Consider the following 23,868-nt stretch of genomic DNA (forward strand, 5'->3'; position numbering starts at 1 on the left):
AGATAGCATTCTGGGGACACGGGTTCGAATTGCACTATGGCAGATGGTGGAATTTGAATTCAATAATCTGGAATTAAGGATCTGATGATAAACATGAATCCATTGTTGATTGTCGGAAAAACCCCTCTGGGATCACTAATGTCCTTTAGGGAAGGAAACTGCCATCTTTACCTATCCTAGCCTACATATGACTCCAGACCCACAGCAATGTGGTTGACTCTGACCTGCCCTCTGGGCAATTAGGGATGGGTAATAAATGCTGCCTAGCCAGGGACACCCTTATTCTGTTAATGAATAAAGAGAAAGGTGTTTCATGTATGGGCAGTTGCTGCACTCTCCATTTCCTCACCTTTTCCCATTACTGAACATAGTGTTTTACACTCTGGCGGCATAAATCCCCAGTGGAGGGCCCTCCACAAAAACGCCCTTCCCTTTTCCATTGAGGAACTGGGGTGGAGAGTGCTGCATGCAGCAGCTGAATGTAATCGTAGGTTAAGTACGTACTCTGGCTGCCAGGCCATGTGTAGTTTAGGTGGGCTGGACAAAACTGAATAGCGCATTTACACTGAATAAACAAAGAAAAGAAAATTACAGCACAGGAACAGGCCCTTCGGCCCTCCAAGCCTGTACCGACATGCTGCCCATCGCAACTAAAACCCCCTATCCTTCCGGGGACCGCGTCCCTCTATTCCCATCCTATTCATGTATTTGTCAAGACGCCCTTTGAAAGTCACTATCGTATCTGGTGCCACTACCTCCCCCAGCAGCGAGTTCCAAGCACCCACCACCCTCTGTGTAAAAAACTTGCCTCGTACATCACCTTTAAACCTTGCCCCTCGTACCTTAAACCTATGGCCCCTAGAAATTGACTCTTCCACCCTGGGACAAAGCTTCTAACTGTCCATACTGCCATGCCCTTCATAATCTTGTAGACCGCTATCAGATCACCCCTCAATCTCCATCGTTCCAGTGAGAACAACCCAAGTTTCTCCAACCTCTCCTCATAGCTAATGCCCTCCATACCAGGCAACATCCTAAAAAATCTTTTCTGTACCCTCTCCAAAGCCACCACATCCTTCTGGTAATGTGGCAACCAGAATAGAACACAATATTCCAAATGTGGCCTAACTAATGTTCCACAAAGCTGCAACATTACCTGCCAATTTTTAAACTGAATGCGCCGGCTGATGAAGGCAAGCATGCTGTATGCTTTGTTGACAATCTTCTCCACCTGCATTGCCACTTTCAGTGACCTATGTACCTGTACACCCAGATGCCTCTGCCGATCAGTATTCTTAAGGGTTCTGCCATTTTCTGTATATTTTCTGTCTGGATTAGACCTTCCAAAATGCATTACCTCACATTTTTCCAGATTAAACTCCATCTGCCATCTCTGCGCCCAAGTCACCAACCGATCTATATCCAACTATATCCTTTGACAGTTCTCATCACTATCCGCAATTCCACCAACCTTTGTGTCATCAGCAAACTTACTAATCAGACCAGTTACATTTTCCTCCAAGTCATTTATATATATTACAAATAGCAAGGGTCCCAACACTGATCCCTGAGGAACGCCACTAGTCATAGCAGAAACGCACCCTTCCACTGCTACCCTCTGTCTTCATTTGCAGCTGCTTTATAGTTTCCGATGTAGCTGCTCCTTCAATTTTTGTTGCACTTCAGCCTCACACTCCTGATCTGTGGGCATCCAGTACGGGGAGGGGTGGACAAGTCAGAGAGCCATCTCAACAGTCTGCTCCTGGGCCTGGCCAAAGTGGCAACAAACTGGTCCAGGCAGCGGGCCGTGTAGGGGCTCACTGTTCCAGAGTGTCTGCTCCTCTTTCACAGTTATGTCTGCGCTCAGATATCCCTGGCATGATAGAGATCTTCAGAGACTGGTGGACACCACAGAGGCTGGGGTGCATTATTACCGCAAAAGATGTCATTTTAATTTAGTTAAGTTTCTGTTTCCTTATATCAGTTTCTGTTAGTGTTACAAAATTACGAAGAATTAAAAATAAGGTGGTGCTGCAGACAAACCAAATGATTGGAATAACATGATAGGTATGAGAGTCGCATGCTGAGGATCTAACCATAGTATTAAGTAATACAAAACTGTACAAACTAATTAAGGTAAGAGATCACAACAATTTGTCAAGGTGATGATTTCACCTCAATAACAGTACAAGGTTAAGTACAGAGTAAAACTCCTTCTGACTTTGCCCACACCAGTCCAACACCGGCACCTCCATATTGTTATGATCTCTCTACCTGAATTAGTTTGTACAGTTTCGTAATACTTATTACTTTGGTTAGATCCTTGGCATGTGACTCTTATACCTATCATATTATTTCAATCATTTTGTTTGTCTGGAGCACCACCTTATTCTTAACTTTTCATAATTATCTCTCTGCCTCATTTAATGCCCCTGAGCTAGCTGCTGCTTCTGAAGTTAAGATGTTCCATTCATCATCTTTGGCTTCTTGCCCTCCTCAGTTGCTATTGTCATCACTTCTTGTTCTAATATTGCTTTTGCTGCACTGTCTACGTAGTCGTTCCTTCTCTGCTCTGGGTGTCTGAATCTTCTTGAGTGCTTTAACTTTAATTACTGCTGCCTCCTTCGGCTCAATTGCTGCAGCCAATATGTCCTTGACTAGATTCTCATGCTGAATTACACTACTACTTGAGGTAACATAACCTCATCTTGCCCATGCGATTATGTAGTCATGGACTACACCAAAGATATATCTACTATCTATATAGATGTTAACCCTTTGTCCTCTCCCTAACTGCAGGGTGTCAGTAAGTGCTTTTAGTTCAGTTACCTAGGTGGAGTGATATCCTTCTATACTCTTCTGCCAAAAGTCCCCCTTTCAAATTAACCTCGGCCCACCCTGTCCAGGCCTCACCATTATAATACTTCCGTGCCCCATCTATAAACATGCTTTTCACATCTGGCTCGTCTAATGGCTCTTCCTTAACTCGACCTTGTCTCTCTTCTTCCTGCTCCATGAGTGGGATACAATTATGTGTCTCTATTTCCGGATTTACATAGCTTGCTGGGTGCTCTCTATTACCTTCAATCACTTCCACATGCTTGTCTCCTGGCAACAGTGCAGCTACCTATTTGAAAACCGAAAGAACTGCTGTAAATCAGGAACAAAAATGAAGTTGCTGGAGAAGCTCAGCAGGTCTGGCAGCATTGTGAAAGAAAAAAACAGAGGAAGGTGACCTTTCCTCAGCTTCCTATTTGGCTCGCCAACTGTCTGTAAAACAGCCTGCGGCTCGGTGACCAGTGGTGTTCTGCAGGGATCTGTTCAGGGACCTCTGCTCTTTGTGATCTTTATAAATGACTTGGATGAGGAAGTGGAAGGGTGGGTTAGTAAGTATGCTGATGACACAAAGGTTGGTGCAGTTGTGGACAGTGTGGAGGGCTGTTGTAGGTTGCAACGGGACATTGATAGGATGCAGAGCCAGGCAAAGAAGTGGCAGATGGAATTCAACCCAGAAAAGTGTGAAGTGATTCATTTTGGAAGATCGAATTTGAATGCAGAATACAGGGTTAATGGCAGGATTCGCGGCAGTGTGGAGGAACAGAGGGATCTTGGGGTCCACGTCCATTGATCACTCAAAGTTGCTACCCAAGTTGGTAGGGTTGTAAAGAAGGCGTATGGTGTATTGGCTTTCATTGGCAGGGGAATTGAGTTTAAGAGCCGTGAGGTTATGCTGCAGCTCTGTAAAACTCTGGTTAGACTACACTTGGAATATTGTGTTCAGTTCTGGTCACCTCATTGTAGGAAAGATGTGGAAGCTTTAGAGAGGGTGCAGAGGAGACTTACGAGGATGCTGCCTGGACTGGAGGGCAGGTCTTATGAGGAAAGGTTGAGGGATCTAGAGCTGTTTTCATTGGAGCCAAGAAGGATAAGAGGTGACTTGATAGAGATTTACAAGATGATGAGAGACATAGATAGAGTGGATAGTCAAAGACTTTTTCCCAGGGCGGAAATGACTATTACGAGGGGGCACAATTTTAAGGTGATTGGAGGAAGGTATTGGGGAGATGTCAGAGGTAGGTTCTTTACACAGAGAGTAGTGGGCTTGTGGAATGCACTGCTGGCAGTGGTAGTGGAGTCAGATACTTTAGAGACTTGTAAGTGACTCTTGGATAGGTACATGGAGGATAGTAAAATGTAAGGTATGCAGTGTAGATTGATCTTAGTAGGATAATAGGTCAGCACATCATCATTGGCTGAAGGGCCTGTACTTAGCCGTACTGTTCTATGTTCTATCTGTCCTCCTCCTGTAAGAAAATAAGTGTTATAGTTTAAAGAAAAGCCCACCTCCTTTGTTAAATTTGCCCTTCCTAATTCCTCTATTAGTTTTCTCAGATTTTAGAATGAACCATCAGAAATTTTTTCAAAGAGAATTGCAATTCCAAGATTCTAAATTTCGTATTATTTGGATACCTCCAGACCAAAGTACATTTACAATGAGCAAGTCTTATCATCCAAAATTAAAGATTCACTCATGTTAACACAGTATTTAGAAGTTCACTCTGGCCAGAAAATGAAATTCCAAACATGGTAATTTCTGGAATTAAAATTTACCCAAGATTCTTTCCTCAGTCCAAACACTACACGGAACCAATTCCAAGAGGGAAATTTTTAAATCAACGTTTCATTATGCAGGTTTTTGCTTTACATAACCACTGATAGTTTCTTAAAAGGACATTACATTAACCATATCTGTCCCACACTTATGTAGGCACATCACACTTAAATCACCATAGATTCCCAAAATGCAAAGTAACTTCAAAGCATCCCCAGATCTCAAGCTCCAGGGAGCAAAAATACAAAAATTGCACAAGACGACATTTATCAGCCAATCAAACAAAGGTGCATTCAAACCAGCCCACAAAGAGTTAACACTTCTACAAGGTTCAGTGAGTTATCATAGAGAACTGGTCTTCCTCTCACTCTTTCTCACTTATGAACACTGCAGCTATTTTAGCTTATTTCTGTGCCTTTATGGCACTCTGCTTAAACAGAGCCGCAAGGATGATTAGCCCTTTCTGTGTCTTTTCATGTCCTTAATTAAGGCTTTACTTTTTTCTCAAACAACCCCAACAGACTTACTAACAAACTGAACAATTCCCCCCAGACTACTAATTACTCCCTAACTGGCCTAAGTTCTATTGGAATACTGTTCAAATGAACAAAGTCCCATTTATATAAACCCAATTAATAAGAAAACAATAAATTAAAACTTAACCTCTCCAAATTCACACAGATTGAGTCTTCTGGAACACTCTGCCTTTTCCTTTATGCCACAAATGCCTTTCTTCCGATGATCTTGCTGTCAGAAATTTTTGTTTTGTAATTTTGTCGGTGAGGACTTTGAGCTAAAACTGCCGTGGTACTTTTGATGGGTCTTTTCAGAGGTCTTAATAGTTTTGTGTGAAAGCCACGTTTGTCTCTCAGATGGTAAACTTGCTTTCACAGTAGCTGAAGTTTGGTTCTCCCCCAGTCTTCAAAAAAACCTTTCTCATATATCCCCTATGACACATCAAATTCTTGTAATATGATTGGTTTCAGGTTGTTAACATCATGAGTTTTTTTTTAATTCAATTGGCTTTGAATCACTGAGTGCTTGGTTTAAATTAATTGGCCAAATTCAAACTTGTTGTCAAAACATCAAAACCAGACTGTTGTTTTGCCTGCCATCTGTAAGGCCTTTTGATACACTTGTTTCACTTTTCCAGGCTCTCTGTACAGTACGTGCAACTTCCAAGCGCAGACAAAGCACAATTTTTTTAAAGGGACCACACACTTTTTATCAACGAATTCTAACCTCCTGCCTTCCAATTCATAAATACTCCACCCAACTTCACAACAAGAGAGACTAAAAGAGTAGGAGAGACTTTCTTCTGTATCTAGCTCCGTGCTGTACCTATCCTGAAGGTGTTTGACAGAGCAACTGTCAATGGAGCTTTAATTTCAGTAATAAAAGAATAGTGGAAGCTTTCCTCTGTATCTAATCCTGCGCTATCCTGTCCTTTGAATATATAATGGGGACAGTTTTGATGTAGTTTTACTTTGTATCCAACCCCATGCTGACTTGTCCTGCAAGTTTTTGATGGATACGGTGCTGAGGCAGCTTCAATTTCAGTTTAAAGCAGTAGAAGAGGCTTTACTCTATAAGGCCCCCACTGTAACTGTCCTAGGAGTGTTTGATGGGGATACTGTCAAGGGAGGTTTACTTGCAGTTTACTTTTGGTTTAAAAGTGTAGAAGGATCTGCACTCTATATCTAACCCTGTGCTGTCTCTGTCCCAGGAGTGTTTTATGGGGATGGGGTTGCTGCCATACTTTTGCCTGCTGCCCAGACATGCTGTGGCGTGACATTTTGCCCTCCAGCAGTGGAGATCCCCAGTGGAGGGCCCTCTACAAAGGGATCCTCCCCTCTTACATCGGGAATCTGGGGTGGAGAGCACTGCATGCAGCAGTCCTAGGCAACCGGCAACTAAGTAAGTTTACCGGATGCCGGACCATGTGTATGTTCTGTGGCCTGGAGGAGAGCATATTTCACATTTATGATGAGTGCAATTTTTGTAGTCCCTTTTTTAGTTTTTTGAAGGGACTGCTGTTAAAATTTTGGTTGCACTTCAGCCCTGCATCCCTGATCTGAGGGTACCCAGTGCGGGGAGTGGCAGATAAGCTTATGGGCCTTCTCATAGCTTTGCTCATGGTTCTGGTCAAGATGGCCATTAACAGGTCCAGGCAGTGGTCTGAAGAGGAGCTCATTGTTTCTGACTGTCCGTCCCTCTTTCGCAGTTATATCTGTGTTTGGGCCTCCCTGGATACGGAGTGCCCCGTTCTCACTGGCACGCTTGAGGGCTTTGGGCACCGCTGGGTGCCACAGGAGCTGGAGTGCATTATCACCCTAGATAATGATATTCTGATTTAGTTCATTGTTCCTGTTTCTGTTTTGCCTTTTGAGCTTGCGTTTGTTTTTGGTTTGGTGTTCTGGGAAGAGGGCTGTTTTATTTTCCCTTTGATTCCATTTTGGATCACTTGGAAGAACCAAGGGGGCTTTTATTTTAGTCCCAAACTGTTCCTGTCCCAGATGTACTTGATGGGGATCAGAGTGAGGAGAGTTTTATTTTTATTTAAAATGAGCAGAGGAACTTCCTCTGGATTTTAAACCGTTGTTACCTCTGTCCCAGGAGCATTCATTGCCGTGGGGTGGCGGGGATCTATTTACCTATTTTGTTCATTCTCTTTGATTTGCTTGAATTTATTTTATTTTGGTCCCTTGTGGTCCCTGCTGCAAAAATGGTTGATGGGGTCAGGGTCAAGGGAGAGCCATTTTTTGGTTATTTCCTTTATTTTTGTTTATTCCCCAAAGAAATAGGGTCTTTATTTTCATTTAACAAAGTCAAGGAAGCTTTATTTTCTGTTTCAAAAGAGTAGAGTGGGCTTTACTCTGTATTTAACCCAGTGCTGTCTCTATCCCAAGAGCATCTGACGGCGGCATTGTTGGGGGTTCTTGGCTTTTTCTTTTCATTACTTTCATTTAAAAGATTACAGCTGGGAGAGCTTTACTTTCATTCCACTTTCAATTTTAAAGAGTAGAGAGATTTTCTTAGTATTTAACCCTGTGTTGTCCCTATCCTGGGAATGTTTGAAAGGGACCATGTGAAGAGAGCTTTGCGTTTAGTTTAAGAGAGTAGAGGGAGCTTATTTTATATCTAACCCTGTGCTGAGAGTGTTTGATTGTAAGATTGTAAAAGGTGCTTTACCTTCAGTTTAAAAGAGTAGAGGGCACTCTAATTTTAGTTTTAAAAAAAAGTACAGGCTGCTTTACTGTGTATCTAATGCCGTGCCAGCTCTGTCCCGGGAGTACTGGATGGGAACAGTGTTGAATGAGTTTTACTTTCTGTTTAAAAGATTAAAAGAGGTTTGCTTTCAGTTTGAAAAAGTGTAGGGAACTTTTGTCTGTAACTAACACTGCACTCTTCCTGTCCCGGTGTTTTGATGGAGACAGTGTCGAAGATGCTTTACTTTCAATTTAAAAGAGAAGAGCGTCTTCATTCTGTGGGATTTGAGATTCGGTTGGTCAGTATCTCCTGTGTTATTCATGTCGAGGACTTCTGGTGAAGTTACAGAATGTTTACCTGTTATTCCGCAGAGACACAGCAGAGCTCTTCTGAAGATGTGCAACCGGAGAGGAAGAACTTACAGGAACCTGACATGGTCATAGATCAGGTTAGTTGGAAGAGAGTTCCACTGTTGAAGCTGTTGGTTAAACTGATATTGTCCTCCCTTTTCAGTTGTACTACTTTTATATTTGAGGTCTATCATTTCTGGGACCGCATCAAATAATGAATTTTTGATCCAACATCACCACACCTGGATCCAATAAAAACATAAGATATGAATAAGAGTAGAGCATTCAGGAGGAATATCTTCATAGAGCATAGCGAATGTAGAACTCACTGCTGCTTTGACTGACTGTTAACACAGCACTTCCTCATTTCAGAGAAGGTTTCATGTATACATGAGGACATCAGGGGGAAGGACGAGGTCACTGGTGGGGGTGGAAATCTGTGAAAATTATAAACCAGGCATAGACTAGTCAGGTCGAATAGTCTATTCTAAATTGTAAATTGGGTAACCCAGCATAGTAATGGAGAGATGGTAAAAAGTGCTCTGTGGTGCTATTAGTGTGAAAATGTTGTCTTGCTCTTAACTTGGTTTGCTCAGTATTGCTCCTTTCTTCCTCCCCATGCCCACCAGGAGCCTGCAGATATAGTGCTAATCGATGATGATTCTGAAGAACTTCATCCTGTCACACCTAAGAAAACTTGTGTTGAGTGTCCACTTTGTGGGCAGCGCTTCCCTTTGGAAAAGATCGAGGTGCATGCAGCCGATTGTAATGGGACCGGACACAGAGAGTGGCAAGGTAGGAACATCTCCGTGTCTCTGGATGGCGGGCAGTGCTCTACAGTTGTTTGCTAGGTCTCCACCAGTTTTCTCATTAAGCAGTTGCAGTGCCACTTGGCAACTCTGGGTGAGCTAAGTGTACAGCGGCTCCACCGGCATTGTACGCATTAGCCATGCAGAAAATATAAAGGTCCCAATATCAACTCCATATGACAACAGATATTAGGGCCAGTTCGGCATTTATTGTTCGTTGCCAGTGTCTGGGCTGGGGGTGTCTAAGCAGTCCCTGTATCCGTTATTATGAAGCGGAGGTTCACCCCCTTCTAGTAACTAAAACTGAAATGCCTAGAAAGGCTCGCCTCGCCTCATAATCTGTTAAAAGAAGTGTGAAAACTGGTACAGCCTGCCTCTCACCCCCCCACTCAATCTGTTTTAAAGGAGTGGTTAAATGAAACGAAATCCTTTCACTCATTCTATGATCAACAAGTAACAATTTATTTATCTGATCCTAACAGTGAACAAATTAGCAGAACTACTAACAAATCTAACAATTCCCCCAACTACTAACTATTCCCGAATAAAACAAAATTCTAATGATATGCTGCTCCAATAAATACAAGTCCCACTTATATAAACCAACTTAATAAAAAAACTTAAAACTTAGTCTCTAGAAATTACAGCCAGGATACTTCTTCTGGAATGCTCTGCGCCCTCTCTGCTGATCTTCGGTCGGGATCGCCTTTCTCTGTCAAATTCTTGCATTAGGAATGCCTCTCTTCTTCGAATTCTTGTGTCAAGAACATTAGCTGAGAGTACTACTGCACCTTTAGTCAGATGATAGATTTTGGAGAGCTTAGAGAATTCTGTGAGAGCTAGTGATTTTCTCTTTAGTGCTGCTGGTTGTTAACTCTGACATGGCAGTTGCTCTCATACCAATTTTCAAATGCCCTCTTCTCTTATACCCTTGATGGGATTGGTCCACTATCATTCCACAACCAATTCCACAATCATCTTCCCGTAACAACACCACTCTAATCCTTGCATTGCTTGCGTCGATAGTGTCTTTAAATGGTTTCAAGAAATTTGGAGTGGCTAAACACTGCTTTTAAATTCTCAAATGCCTCTTGGCATTGTTCTGTCCACCAAAATTTAGTGGTTTTCTTTAACAAATCCGTCAGCAGTGCCACCACGCTACTAAAGTTTGGTACAAATTTCCTGTAGAATCCACTCAGTCCCAAAATTTGTAGCACCTCTTTCTTCGAGGATGTTCTTGGAAATTCTTCGATGGCTTTCATCTTCACGTTCCTCAGTGTCATCCATCTGTGTCCAATGTTGGGTCCTAACAACATCACTCCTGCCTTTATGAATTGTTTTTTTCCAAATTTATGACCACTCTGCCTTCTGCAGTCTCTTAAAGAGCTAGGCCAAATGCACCATGTGATCTGCCCACGAGCGGCTAAAGATCACTGAGTCATTTATATAGATGGCACAATCAGTCAATCCTGCCACAACTCTGTTCATAAGCCTTTGAAAAGGTGGCATGGTGGCTTAGTGGTTAGCACTGCTGCCTCACAGCACCAGGGACTCGGGTGCGATTCCACCCTCAGGCGACTGTGTGGAGTTTGCACATTCTCTCTGTGTCGGCGTGGGTTTCCTCTGGGTGCTCCGGTTTTCTCCCACAGTCCAAAGATGTGCAGGTTAGGTGGATTGGCCATGTTAAATTGCCTGTAGAGTTCGGGGATGTGTAGATTTAGTTGGGTTATAGGGGATGGGTCTGGGTGGGATGCTCCAAGGGTTGGTGTGGACTTGTTAGGCCGAAGGGCCTGTTTCCACACTGTAAGGATTCTGTGATCTATGATAAAAGTGGCTGGTGCGTTCTTTATTCTAAAAAGCATTACTTTAAATGGGTACAGCCCATTTGGGGTTATAAAAGCAAAAACTTCCTTCGCTGTCTCTGACAAAGGTACTTGCCAGTCACCACAAAGTAAGTCCAACTTTGTTATAAATGTGGTTTGTCCAACATTTTCCACACAGTCCTCTAGCCTTGGATTTGGGTATGAGTCTGATTTGGTTACAGCATTGACGTTCCAATGATCTACGCAGATTCATTGAGTACCGTCGGGTTTTAGAACCAACACGACCAGCAAGCTCTACTCGCTTTGACTCGGCTCTTCGCTTCCACTTACTTCTGTACCTGTGCTGCTTTGATAGGATTAAGCCTGTAGGGGTGTTATTTTATCAGAACAGTATTCCTTACGTTCACCTAATTTACTATAATATTTGTCCTTAAGCAAGCAACTCTTCCATAACCTTTTTTGCCTCCACATTCCGTAATGGAATTACCTCTGGAAATCTGGTAGACACATCCATAATGGTTAGCAAATACTGGTTCCTACTTTTGGTTTTAGGGAGGTGAGCTACACAATCAATCCATGTGAAACGTGCTTCAAATGCAGGAATTAGTATCAAAGGTGCTGGTTTTATCGCTGCCTGTGGTTTTCCTACCATTTTACACATATGACAGGTACAACAAGATTCAACCACGTCTTTATGTAATCCAGGCCAATAGGAATGCTTCTGTATCTTAGCCCAAGTTTCCTCACTCCTGTATGACCTCCTACAGGTAATTTATGTGCTACCTGCAATACTTCCTGTCTATACGCGACCGGCAGCACAATCTGGTGAACTTCCACCCCTTTCTCCTCGACACTAACCTGCCAAGGATTTCCATTTCTGCCTCAAGATTCTATTGTTAAGGTAATAACATTCTAGAATACATTCGGATTCCCTTTCTGAGACAGCTTTATGATACAAATCTTTTATTGTCTCATTTTTTTTGTAACTCCATTAGTCTTTCAGAACTAAACACCTTTGCCTGATCCTCTCCCTGCTTAGGTTCTACATCTACCATTTCATCAAACAGGGTGTCAGCTAACTGGACCTCAACATTCCTTAGTCTTTCTCTTTGGTTTTCCCTTCTTGCTTTAACTTATGACTGTGGGATCTTGTTACCACACAGTCCAGAAAAATTCCAAGGTATTTTTCTATTAACTCTTCAGTTCCCTCGTTTTATTTCAGCTTCTCCATTACAATGGGCATCACTCCCACCTTTCATCCATCTAGTTCGTTTCCAAGAACGAACTGTTTTCCTGGAATAGACACTCTTTCAAATCACTCCCATTGTCACTTCCCCAGTCTTGATTGTACTTTTCAGCCTTGTCTTACACGGGGAATGCTAAATCTCTCTCCATTTATTCCACAGATTATCACCTCTCAGGTAACATTTCGGAAGGAGTTCAGATACTTTCATCTCTTACTATTAGAGACTGACCAGGTCCCATATCTCTCAATATTTCAACTTTAGCTTCTCCCCCTGTTCTTCCTGAATAAACCTTACCCACAGAGGTGATGTCTTTGAAGAGATCGGGCACAATCTTAGTAATCAGTCCGTGACTAGGCTCAACATCTCTTGGGATTTCCTTCACTATTTCAACTAATCCCACTGGTTTAGCATCTTTTACCACATCTTTTGTCCCAGTGCCTCTCTTAATCCACCAGCTCTGTGACTTTGTGTGTCCCCTTCTGTGACAGTGGAAACACCTGAGGCCTTTTGCCTCTTCTTCACCCTCTTTTTTTTATTTCACGTGGTAAACTGTTCGAAGTGTGTTCTACTTTAGGTGTTTCACTGAAGGATCTCCCTTTTTCCCAATTTCTATCCCTCACAGAATGAAATTGCTGTTGGAAGCTAGATTTCAATTTATGCACTAATGCGTATTCATTCACCAACTCAGCAGTTGTTCTTGCTGTTTGAACTTTCTGTTCCTCAATATATCATTTCTGGAAGTGAGTTTTTGAACTCCTCAAGCAGAATAATCTCTCTAAGATCCTCATATGTCTTTTCTATCTTTAATGCTGACACCCATCTATCGAAATTGCAGTGTTTAATTCATTCAAACTCAACATAAGTCTGACCTGATTCCTTTCTTATATTTTTGAACTGTTGTTTATATGTTTCTGGTACCAATTCGTAGGCACTCAAAATAGCCTGTTTTACTTTTTCATATTCTCTTGACGCCTTATCTGGCAGCGCTTGTGAAAACCTCACTCACCCTACCTGCCAAAATGGTCTGAATTAATATTACCCACATATCCTCTGGCTTAGTTCATCTGTTTAGCTAGTTTCTCAAAGGAAATGAAAGAGGCTTCTATATCTTTTTCATTGAATTTTGGTAATGTTTTGACATATTTGTATATATCCCGATTCAGCTGTTGGCTATGATGAGTTTGCTCATCCTCATTTCTATTTTGTACTTTTCCTTCTGCTATTCGAAGTCTTTTTGCTTCAAGTTCCAACTTCACCTTTTCCAACTCGAACATTCTTTCTTCTTTCTCCTTTTCTCTTTCTAACTCCAATTCTCTTATTTGGAATTTAATTTTTTCTAACTCCACTGCACTTGCTGTTTCTCTGGTATACCTAAATGTTTGACTAACTGCTTTACAATTTCAGCTTCCTTCTTATCCCCGGTTAAACCCAAATCTAGTCTGTTTGCTAGGTCTAAAAGTATATCCTTTCTCTGTTTTTCTAAATTTTCTTGGCAAATTTGGAAAGCATCCTCAAACCCCAGAACCTCTTTAGCAATGTTAAGAGCCATTTCTCTCACTGTTAATTCAATCAACGACAAGTAACCTAAATTAAACAGATTTTTCTCACATAAGTTTTATTTAAAGATCCAGGACACTAATCCTCAAGTCTGTTTAAATCCATCTAAATCTGTCCAGATCACAGACTTGAACCGTCCAAATCACAGACTTGCATTTCCCCCACTTTTGATTTAACCAATCACAAGCAAACAAAATTAAACAGATTTTCCACTTCTGACCTAAGTTTTATTTAAAGATCTAGGACACTAATACCCAAGTCTGTTTAAATCTGCTGGGACCCTTTGTACTCCAAATCTGTTCAAATCTGTCCAAATCCATTCATATCCCATACACAAACCGGCCAGATCCCAGACTCGAGCCTGAATCTGTTAGGAAGCAGAGATTGAGCACCCTTCTCCCTCTAATAACTAAAACCGAAACACCCAGAGAGGCTCGCCTCACCTCATAATCTGTTAAAAGAAGTGTGAAAACTGGTGTAACCTGCCTCTCATCCCCCAATCTGTTATAAAAGAGTGGTTAAGTGAAATTAAATGCTTTTACTCACTCTGTAATCAACAAGTAACTATATATTTATCTAACCCTAACAGTGAACAAATTAACAGAACAGCTAACAAATCTAACAATTCCCCCCTAACTACTAACTATTCCCAAATAAAACAAAATTCTAATGGTATGCTATTCTAATAAATACAAGTCCCACTTATATAAATCAAATTAATAAAATAAAACTTAAAACTTAGTCTCTAGAAATTACAGCCAGGATACATCTTCCAAAATGCTTCGCACCATCTTCAATGATCTTCAGTCAGGAACGCCTTTCTCTGTCAAATTCCTGTGTCTGGAACGTCTCTCTCCCTCGAATTCTCATGTCAGAATATTAGCTAAGACTGCCACTGTACCTTTAGTCAAATTATTGTTTTCGGAGACCTTAGAGAATTCTGTGAGAGCTAGTGATTTTCTCTTTAGGGCTGCTGATTGTTAACTCTGACAGATGGCAGTTGCCTGCATGCCAATTTTCAAATGCCCTCTTCTTTTATACCCTTGATGACCTATTAATTTCTTATAATAGGATTGGTCCTAGGTTGTTAAAAACATCAGATTTAAATTTCATTGGTTTTTAGTCTCTAAGTGCCTAGTTTAAATGAATTGATTGATATTCAAATTAGTTGATATTCAAACTGGTTGCCTTGCTAACAAAACACTACTGCCTGGGTTTCTAACCATATAACCTTTTGATACAATGTTTCAATTTCAGGAGCTCTCTGTGCACCTGCCATTTTTTAAAATCTTCAAGCCTAGAAAAACACATTGTCTTTTAAAGGGACCACACACTCTTTCCCCTCCCCCCGCAACATTTATAAACATCAAATCCTACGTCCTGCCTTCCAATCCACAAGTACTATACCTAACTTCGCAACATGGTGTGTAGGTGTCTGAATTGTTTACAGTGGGGGAGTGTCTCGACTGCCCTAGCATCTGGCGTGGGGCCTGTCTAGAATGTCCCAGTGCCTGGGATAGGGTGTCTCTAGACTGCCCTAGCAACTGAGGTGGAGCTATCTATACTGTCCTAGTGGCCAGGATGTGGTGTGTCTAGACTGCCTCAGCATCCAGGGTAGGGGCTCCCTAGACTGTCTCAGTGTACAGGGTGGGAGGGTGTCTAGACTATCCAACCACCTGGGATTGGATTGTTTAAATTGTCTACTCCCATTAACTTCCCGCAGCTCTAGTGGATCATCCCTTCACCTACTATGCTCAGACGTGGAGACACTGATGGAATTTCACGTTAATCAGCACTGCCCAACTACCAGGCATGTGCATCCTTTTCCTCAGTTGCTGTGTCCACAAGTGAACATATATTCCAGCTAGATCCATCTGAAGTTTTATATAACTGTAATGATGTCCCATCCTTTTGCATTGCAGACTCTGGAGGTGAAGGCCAATGGGTTTACGGTTTGAATCTTGATGTTATTTTTGGTAGCTACTCAAATAATCTTTGAATGAATTTGAATATTTGGAACCTTCTACCATATTCTAGTTCTTGTCTCCTCCACTCACAGTGCGGACCCGCAGCAAACCACGCAGAGCAGGCAAAGAGAATGGCACAGATGGATGCAACCCTTCAATATTCAACCAGTGAGTCCAGGGGCAGCTCACAAAATCCTCAGTGAGAGACCATGGGCCAATGTCACAGTGTTACTGGGAATATCTGCCTGTGATGAGCTGTGTGTGTGGTTGTGTATCCGTATCCGTGTGTGTGTGTGTGTGTGTGTGTGTGTGTGTGAGTGACAGTTTATTGATTGATAGTAACATGTGGTTGGTGCTGTCTCTTTGTAAGCAGGTATGTTGTGCCATGCTAAGAGTTTTAATAAGTCTCATGAGTCTGTGTTCTGACAACATCTGTGTTTCAATTGTGTTGGTTTGAATGTGTACATTGTGCATCGGATTTGATGCGAATCTGGGGATTGTGACAATGTCTCAAGTTCATTGTGATGTAGAAGGAGGCCATTTGACTTATAAATTTCATATGGCTTTTTGGAAAGCAACCCAGTTAATTCCATTATTACTCACTTTGGGCAGCTGCACTTTAAAGAAAGCGAGTATGGATTTGTTAAAATACTTTACAACTAACTTGCTCGAGTTTGTTTGATGAGGTAACAGAAAGGGTTGATGAGCGTACTGCTCTTGGTGTAGTGTACATGGACTTAGAAAAAACATTCAAAATAGTGCCACACAGCAGAGTAAAATTCATGCTCATGGAATTAAAGCCACAGCAGCGATATGCATACAAAATTGGCTGAGTGACAGGGAAATGGAGAGTAATGGTTAATTAATGTTCTTGAGGCTGGAAGAACGTTTATAGTGGAGCTCCCCAAGGGTCAGAACTGGGAATCTTGTATTTTCTGATATATGTTAGAGATCCTGGTCTTTGGGGTGTGGGCCACAATTTCAAAATTTGAAAATGATATGAAACTTAGAGTCGTAAACTGTGAGAAGGACATTCACAAGTTGATGGAGCAGGCAGACAGGTGACAAATGAAGCTCAATGTGGAAAAGTGTGAAGTAATTTATTTTGGTAGATTGAACATGGAAAGACGTTATAAAAGAAGGATGTGGGCTCTAAAGAAGGTGCTGGATCAGAGGGGCCTTGGTATATACATGTCTATAAGTCATTGAAGGCGGCAAGACAGGTTGGCAGAGCAGTTAATGAAATATTGGGGTCCTGAACTTTAAAAGCAGGCGCAGAGGACAAAAGCAAATAAATTAAGATAAACCAGTTTAAAGCACCAATTCAATCTTATCCAGAGTATCATGTTCAGGTCTCAAGTGCTACACTTTAGGTAGAAAGTGAAGACATTAGAAGATGCAGAAATAATTCACATGAATATTGCAGGAATGACGAACTTAATTTGCATGGATTTATTGGAAAAGTTGGGAGTGCTTACTTTCGAGAAGAGAAGTTAAGAGGAAGTTTGATAGAGGAATTGAAAATTATGTTTGGTCTGGACAGAGTAGGGAGGGTGAAACTAATCCTATTGATGGAAGAATTGAAAACGGGCTAAGGCAGGGAAGTAATACTGGGCGAATTGTTCCATCTGAGGGCCATCAGGCTATTGGCCTCAGTCTGTGCTGTTTCTATTCCTTCATCTCATTGAAGTTAGTCCTCTAATTTGGAAATTCCATTTTAGATTGTGCCTGGCTCTTTATCGTTGTTAATCTAATCTGATGATCACTCTTACCTGAGTGCTCCCCATGTAAACACATGGCCCATCTCATTCCATTTCCATGTGGGTGCCCATGTTCAGATGCAACAAAATATTTCTTTATTGCATGTGTCTCTAATTTCCCATGTAATGCCATTCCTAACATGACCTCTACAGTTTGGGAGTCTATATACAATCCCTAATAATGTCTTTTGCTCCTTGGTGATTTTTGAGCTTTACCCATACAAATTCCCTATTGTTGAAGCTAATATCCTTCCTCACTATTGCATTAATTTTGTCTTTAACGAGCAATGCAACTCTGCTGCCTTTGTCTTTTTGTCTGTCGTTCCTAAATATCAAATACCCCTGGATAGAGACTTTCCATCCATGATCACGCTGCAAATGTTTCTCTGCAATCCCAACTATATTATATCTGTTTTCATCTGCTTGTATGATTAATTCATTCACATTATTGCAAATGCTTCATGCGTTATGGCACAAAGCCCTAAGACTTGTCTTTTACATTTCTTGTCCCATTCTCATTATTTTTCACTGTGACCCTGGCCCTCGATTTCTCTGCCTATCACTTTTCTTGGCCCCTTTTCTATCTTTCATTCTGCTCCTTGATTCCCCTTTCTCTGATTTCTTGCACAGGGTCCCATCTCCTTGCTATCCCCCTGCTTTTTAGTGCTGTAGCTCACCGGTCTTCTACAAAGACACACAATGTTGTAAGTATGTGTATTGTAATCCTGTCCCTGTTTCTCATTGTCCTTCTTTGTCTGCTTCTATCTAAAATGAAGCTACTCCCTTTGCTAGGTCAAGGCATGACCATTGATGGGACCGTCACCAGGTTGGAGAAGAGGGGGAGAGAGAGGAAGAGCATCACCAGGTCAAGGTGCGGGACTCTCCCTGCACCTTGTTCTGTATGTCAATGACTAATTACTAAGCGTTAATGATGTTCTTATTTGCCCTGTTGATCTTCCCACAGGTAATGGGAGTTGAGCAAGTGTGTGGAGTTTCACTGAATCTCATACACTTGCCTCCAATCCAAAGGCCTTGTCCTGATTGACGGATCCTGAATCCTGTCTTAAATCCGACCAGAGATATGCAGTACTCAAAATCCACCACTATGAGGGGCCTTGCCTGTACAGTCACTGCAGCTGGAGATTACCACCAAGCCTTCACATTTCCAGGACCATTTGCCACATGTAAATAGTCTTTCATTAAAATCTTCACTTATACTATGTCTAATGTTCATTTTGTATAGCGAGAGGCAAATCGGATACTTAATATCAGTTAACCATTTGGGTTCAGAATGTAGGTTGACTGCGTCTACTCATGGGGCAACATTAGGCTGGTTTCACTCATGGGGCATCATCCAACTGGCTCTGCTCACAAGAGGATGCTGGGCTGAAGTTCTGCTGATACAAACCCTGACCTAAACCAGTAGATCACCTTCCAGCTGGGTCTGCTTGCAGGACACTGTCCGACTGGGTCTTTGCACAGGGCACCGACCAGCTGGGTTTGCTCACAGGGCATTCTCTGGCTGGATCTGCTCGCGGGGCACTGGCCAGCTGGGCCTACTCATGGGTCTGTTCGCTCAGCACTGTCTGGCTGGATCTGCTCACAGGAGGCAGCCCAGCTGGAGCCGTACTGAAACAAATGCCACACAAAGCCAGTATATCAAAATCAGCAGATTTACAGAATGAATTCTAAATGAAGAGATACAGGCTGAATTCCAGTTTTTATACCAGACTCTGAACCAATGAAAATTAATAAGAATTAACAGACAAATAATACTTTACACCATTTGGTACATTACACTCAAAGTCGATACAATGAATATATGTCTTAGATGCTGAAGGGGACTTGTCATTGTATAAGGTCTTAAGTCGTTGCTCAGTTCTATATTATGTCATTCTTTATTCACATAGGGGAAGTCAGAAATCCTAGTATGCAATAGCTTTTACCTCTGAGTTTTGTGGTTAGAATTATGGTCTGTGTGTATGATATTGTCAGGTTGGTTTGGTCTTGGTGTAAGACTGGTTGTTCGGGTCTGTGTGTAAGACACTGTAGGCCACTGTGTGGTTAGTGGGGTCTGTGTGGTTAGGATCCTGAATCAAAAACAGAAATTGCTTGAGAAAATCAGGTCTGGCAGCCTCTGTGGAGAGAAAACACAGTTAATGTTTTGAGTCAAGTGACCCTGTCTGGTGGGTTGGTTCCACGTGTTGGGCCCTGTCTGCTTAGTTGGGTTTCTGTGTGTAGGATTCTGTCTGGTTGGTTGGGTCTGTGTGTCAGGCACTGTCTGGTTTGCCAGGTTTGTCTTTAGATTACTGTCTGGTTGGGCCTGTGTGTAGGATGCTATCTGGTTGGTTGGGCCTGTGTGTAAGACACTGTCTGTGTGGTTGGGTCTGTGTGTGAGACAGTCTCTTTGGTTGGGTCTGTGTGTAAGATGCTGTGGTTTGTTGGTACTTGTTTCATTAACAGTCTGGGGGTCTCTGGCTAGTGCAGTTCTTATTGTCTGTCTTGGTTGATGGATCAACAAGGTACTAGTCAGTACATTAGGTCAATAGAGCAGTATGCTATACACTGCCGTGTATCCCTTTGGAGCCCTCAATGACTACTGATGTATTCCCTAGTCAGTAACAGCTGCTTTGACTCTGGTAGTTGTAGTGAGTTGGTAATCACTCCGCGTGATGCCCCAAAAGTGAAAATGTTTTATTTAATCACTGAAAGTAATCAGCGTGTTTCTCTTTATTGCTGTGCTCTGGAACAAAGAGACTTTCGTCAGGTTCCTTCAATAAACTCAAAAATAATTTGTTTATTAAACAAACTTATTGTTTAAACAGCTGGCAAAACTGGTTAAGTAGTAAATTACACTTCAAAAACTATATCCCCTTTAATTTGTATACAAACACATTCATACACAGTCAAGACAGCACAGCTCTGCAGAGATGGTCCCAGTTTTTAAAAATAAGGCAAATGGGGATAAATCCTGGTTAAGCTATTGGTCCAAATGCAATGGATAACAAAGCAGGGAGACTTATCACAGTTCCAGTCGGCTGTATCACAATGCTGAGATGTTGCATTTTTGTAAGAACGGAAAGTAAAAATCTAAACAGGGCACACTATCAAAGGGAATGGTGATGTAAATGTGCAGTTAAACTTAGCCATGGGGTTAATAATGACATAACGTGGCAAACCAAGGTTTGGGTAGAGAAATAGAATATGCTGAGTTTCGTTCATGTTGTAAAGAGGATATAAGGGCCCTGCAGAGATTGTAAAATAGATTGACAAGAGTGATTATGGAAATGCAATTTCCTGACTATCAAGAATAAATGAATTGGTCTGGTGTATTTATTTTATTCAAAAGTGAAGGATAAAGGGTGACTAATTACAGTTATTTGAAATTATCGAAGGTTTTGTGATGAGGAGGGACAGGTGGCCTGAGTAGCTTTATTGCATGCTATGTGTTTGATATTATTACGTATAAACTCATATTGTAGATACACTTGGGGTCAGAGTATCTTGTTTACAATCTCTGATATATAGGCTGGTAATCAGAGTCTTTAAGCTATATTTGTGACATGAATTAGAGCAACTCTGATCAAGGACAGCCGTAAAATCGATATGACGCCAAGATGAGTACAATTGTCATCTATTCAATAGATGATAGTATTGGTAAATCGGCTCAAAGTTTATTTTAATAACTAACTGGCCAAGAAGCAGCTGTGATAAGACAGAGGTGCAGCAGGGCTCTTACCATCTATGTGAGGGGAGCTGTGTCTGACATCTACACACTCTAACATTTGTCACATGCTGAATGCTTGAGGGTTGGGGATTGGGGATGGGGCATGAGAAGACCTGAAGCTTCTCGCTTTAGAAACTGCAATGATGATGTTTCCTGACTGAATGTCTGAAGCTTTACCCTTGCTGATATTTCCATGATCTGTGTAAAATGGTCTTGTTCACAACATATTTTCCCACCTATATGTAACATCTGCTGATTTAACTAACATGCCTTCACTTTCCTCATCTACGTAATTGATGTAAATGGTAGAAAATTGAGGATTCAGCATAGACTCTGTGAGACTTCATTTGTCACACCCTGTCAGTCATGTAAAGACCCATTCTGCATACTCTCTTTCCTCTGCCAACTAGCCAGTGGTCTATCTGCTTGAATGCTCTTTCTTATTTGTACTTTTATTCTCCACAATAACATTTATTTAGCACCATATGAAATGCCTTTTGGCAATTCAAGTATAGTTTGTGTGCATGCTCTCCTTTATCCACAGCATGTTAAGCCTTCAAAAAAATTCCAGTGAGTTGGTTAAACATGATTTCCCTTTCACTGACTTTCCCAATTTCCTTGAAATTTTCTAAGTGCCAAGCTATAATGTCTTTAATGATCAATTTGAACAAGTATGGTGATGCAGTACGTGCTCAGTATTAACCGTCTGACAGTGCAGTGCTTCCCTCTGTACTGATGATCTTGCAGCACTCCCTCAATGCTGATTTGCTGACAGCATAGCACTTTCTCAGTATTCAGCCTGTGACTGTGCAGCACTCCCTTGGTACTAACATTCTGTCAGCTCAGTGCGACCTCAATACTCAGCCTCTGACAGTTCTGCATTCCCTACAACATAATCCTACAACATTGCAGCACTCACTCAGTAGTGACCTTCTGACAATGTGATACTCCCTGAGTATAGACTGTATGTCCTTACAGCACTTTCAGTAGTAACAGTCCAACAATGCAGTTTTAATCAATAGCTGAAAGAGCTGCCATCTCGTGATAAACTCTGTCCTTTGAGGCTATAAGGTCTTTTCCTGGGAGGAGCTACCGAGTTCCAACCCTAGTTCTAGTTGGATTCCAATACAATGATAAGTCTACATTGTTTACAATAATGTGTATTTACTTAGAACAAAGTGGTGTAGTAGTGTAATATTACTTAAATATTAATCCAGAGACCCAGGCTAATATTCTGGAGATCAAGGTTTATTTTTTACCACGGCAGATGATGAAATCTGAATTCAATAAAAATCTGGAATAAAAAGCTAATGCTGACCATGTCAATTGTTATAATCTCCCATCTGGTTCATTATTGACCTTTAGGGAAGGAAATCTGCCATCCTTCTGGAGCGTAACCACATGTAACTCCAGACTCTCAGCAACGTGGTTGACTTCCCTTTGTACAAATAGGAATGGGCAATAAATGCTGACCCAGTCAGCGACTCATACATCCCATGAATGAACAAAGAAAGGCCTTCCAAAGGACTCTTGAAATGCATATGTAAAGTAACTATACTGTAACAAAGCCAAGCCCATCTTCCGCAGAACAGTGAATTTCTTCCCCTACTTGGTGTCAGGAAATTAGACTAACACCGAAAAGGATGTATTTCAAATGATTCAGGTGGGACCTGACCACAATATATGCCATGTTGATGGAGGATGTGGTTTAAGCAATAAATACCACAGAAACTGCAGGTAGACACCAATGTCTTTTATAATGTTTTAATAGTGGTGATCTTCTGAAGAAATTTTCAGATCCTCAAAAGCCACAGCTATCCAAGGAGAAGGAAGAAGAAAAAAAAATCCTATCGAGAAGCTATGGATGTATCATTAAATATTCAGCAGCTCCAAATCATGCAGAGTCAGTCAGCTACTGTGAATGTAGCAGTTAAACAGGCTATAGAAACAATAGCAGGGCTAAGACTGTTTGTAGGAACTCAAAGCAGTATGAAAAATATTGCAAAGCTTGTACAGACTACAAACAGTCTTAACAGTGCTCAAAGGGGAAAGTTGTTGATAACCAAACTAAGTTAAGTCCCGGTAAGATGAAAATTCAAGTATTAAAAAAAATTCTAGGCTGAGAAGTTAAAGACGTTTTATTGGACAAGCACAATTGTTTAAAAATATCAGAAAAATCTGCTAAAATAATGTTTGGAAAGCCTCATTCATCAAGAAATCATTAAACCAATAGTAAAAATAGACTAATTAGAGTGAAATGTCAAATATCACTGAAGGCATTTATTAAAATAAAAGACACAAGTTTTATTAAAATCCTCATTTTAAAGTTAAAATGAATAATTGTTGTGCAGCTAAAAGCATTGTAAAGACATGAAAATGTATCATTAACAATAATGGCATAATGCTGCACTCCCAGAAAACAAAGGACAGTAAAAGTGTTTCTCATTTCAAAGTCAGTACATGACTAAAGGAAAGCCTCGAAAAATTGTTAAAGTAGTTAGCAAAACAATTACAAACGCAAACAAAAACAGAAGTTGCTGGAAAAGCTCAGCAGGTCTGGCAGCAACTGCAAAGAGAAATCAGAGTTAACGTTTCGGGTCCGCTGACCCTTCCTCAGAACTGATGGTAGCTAAGAAAATATCAGTTTATATGAAGAAGAGAGGGGGGGGGGAGGGGGTAAGGAGTAAATGATGGATGGGGATAGAGCCCAAAGAGTGAGAAGAGCAGTTGGATAGACAAAGGAGGAGATAATGATCTGGCTAGAAGGGTGAATAGCTGTTAATGGAGACTGTTAGTGGCTAACAAT

The 23,868-nt window shown here is 41.4% G+C and overlaps 1 protein-coding gene across 3 annotated transcripts in view; it reads left to right on the forward strand.

The window, feature by feature from the left end:
- uimc1 (ubiquitin interaction motif containing 1) overlaps nucleotides 1-23,868 on the forward strand; it is a 92,769-nt gene that overhangs the window by 63,285 nt on the left and 5,616 nt on the right. Inside the window, exons 7-10 of one of the 3 annotated variants that reach the window (XM_048603823.1) lie at nucleotides 8,194-8,270; nucleotides 8,802-8,967; nucleotides 15,668-15,743; nucleotides 18,300-18,552. In XM_048603823.1, the coding sequence (XP_048459780.1) occupies nucleotides 8,194-8,270; nucleotides 8,802-8,967; nucleotides 15,668-15,743; nucleotides 18,300-18,303 (323 nt within the window). In that variant the 3' untranslated portion in view covers nucleotides 18,304-18,552. Of the gene's footprint in view, nucleotides 1-8,193; nucleotides 8,271-8,801; nucleotides 8,968-15,667; nucleotides 15,744-18,299; nucleotides 18,553-23,868 lie in introns of those variants that run through there. The other 2 variants (XM_048603822.1, XR_007263384.1) reach the window with 2 other exon arrangements.

The sequence above is a fragment of the Rhincodon typus genome, chromosome 12 (assembly GCF_021869965.1).
Source record: "Rhincodon typus isolate 14 chromosome 12, sRhiTyp1.1, whole genome shotgun sequence".
NCBI lineage: Eukaryota > Metazoa > Chordata > Chondrichthyes > Orectolobiformes > Rhincodontidae > Rhincodon > Rhincodon typus.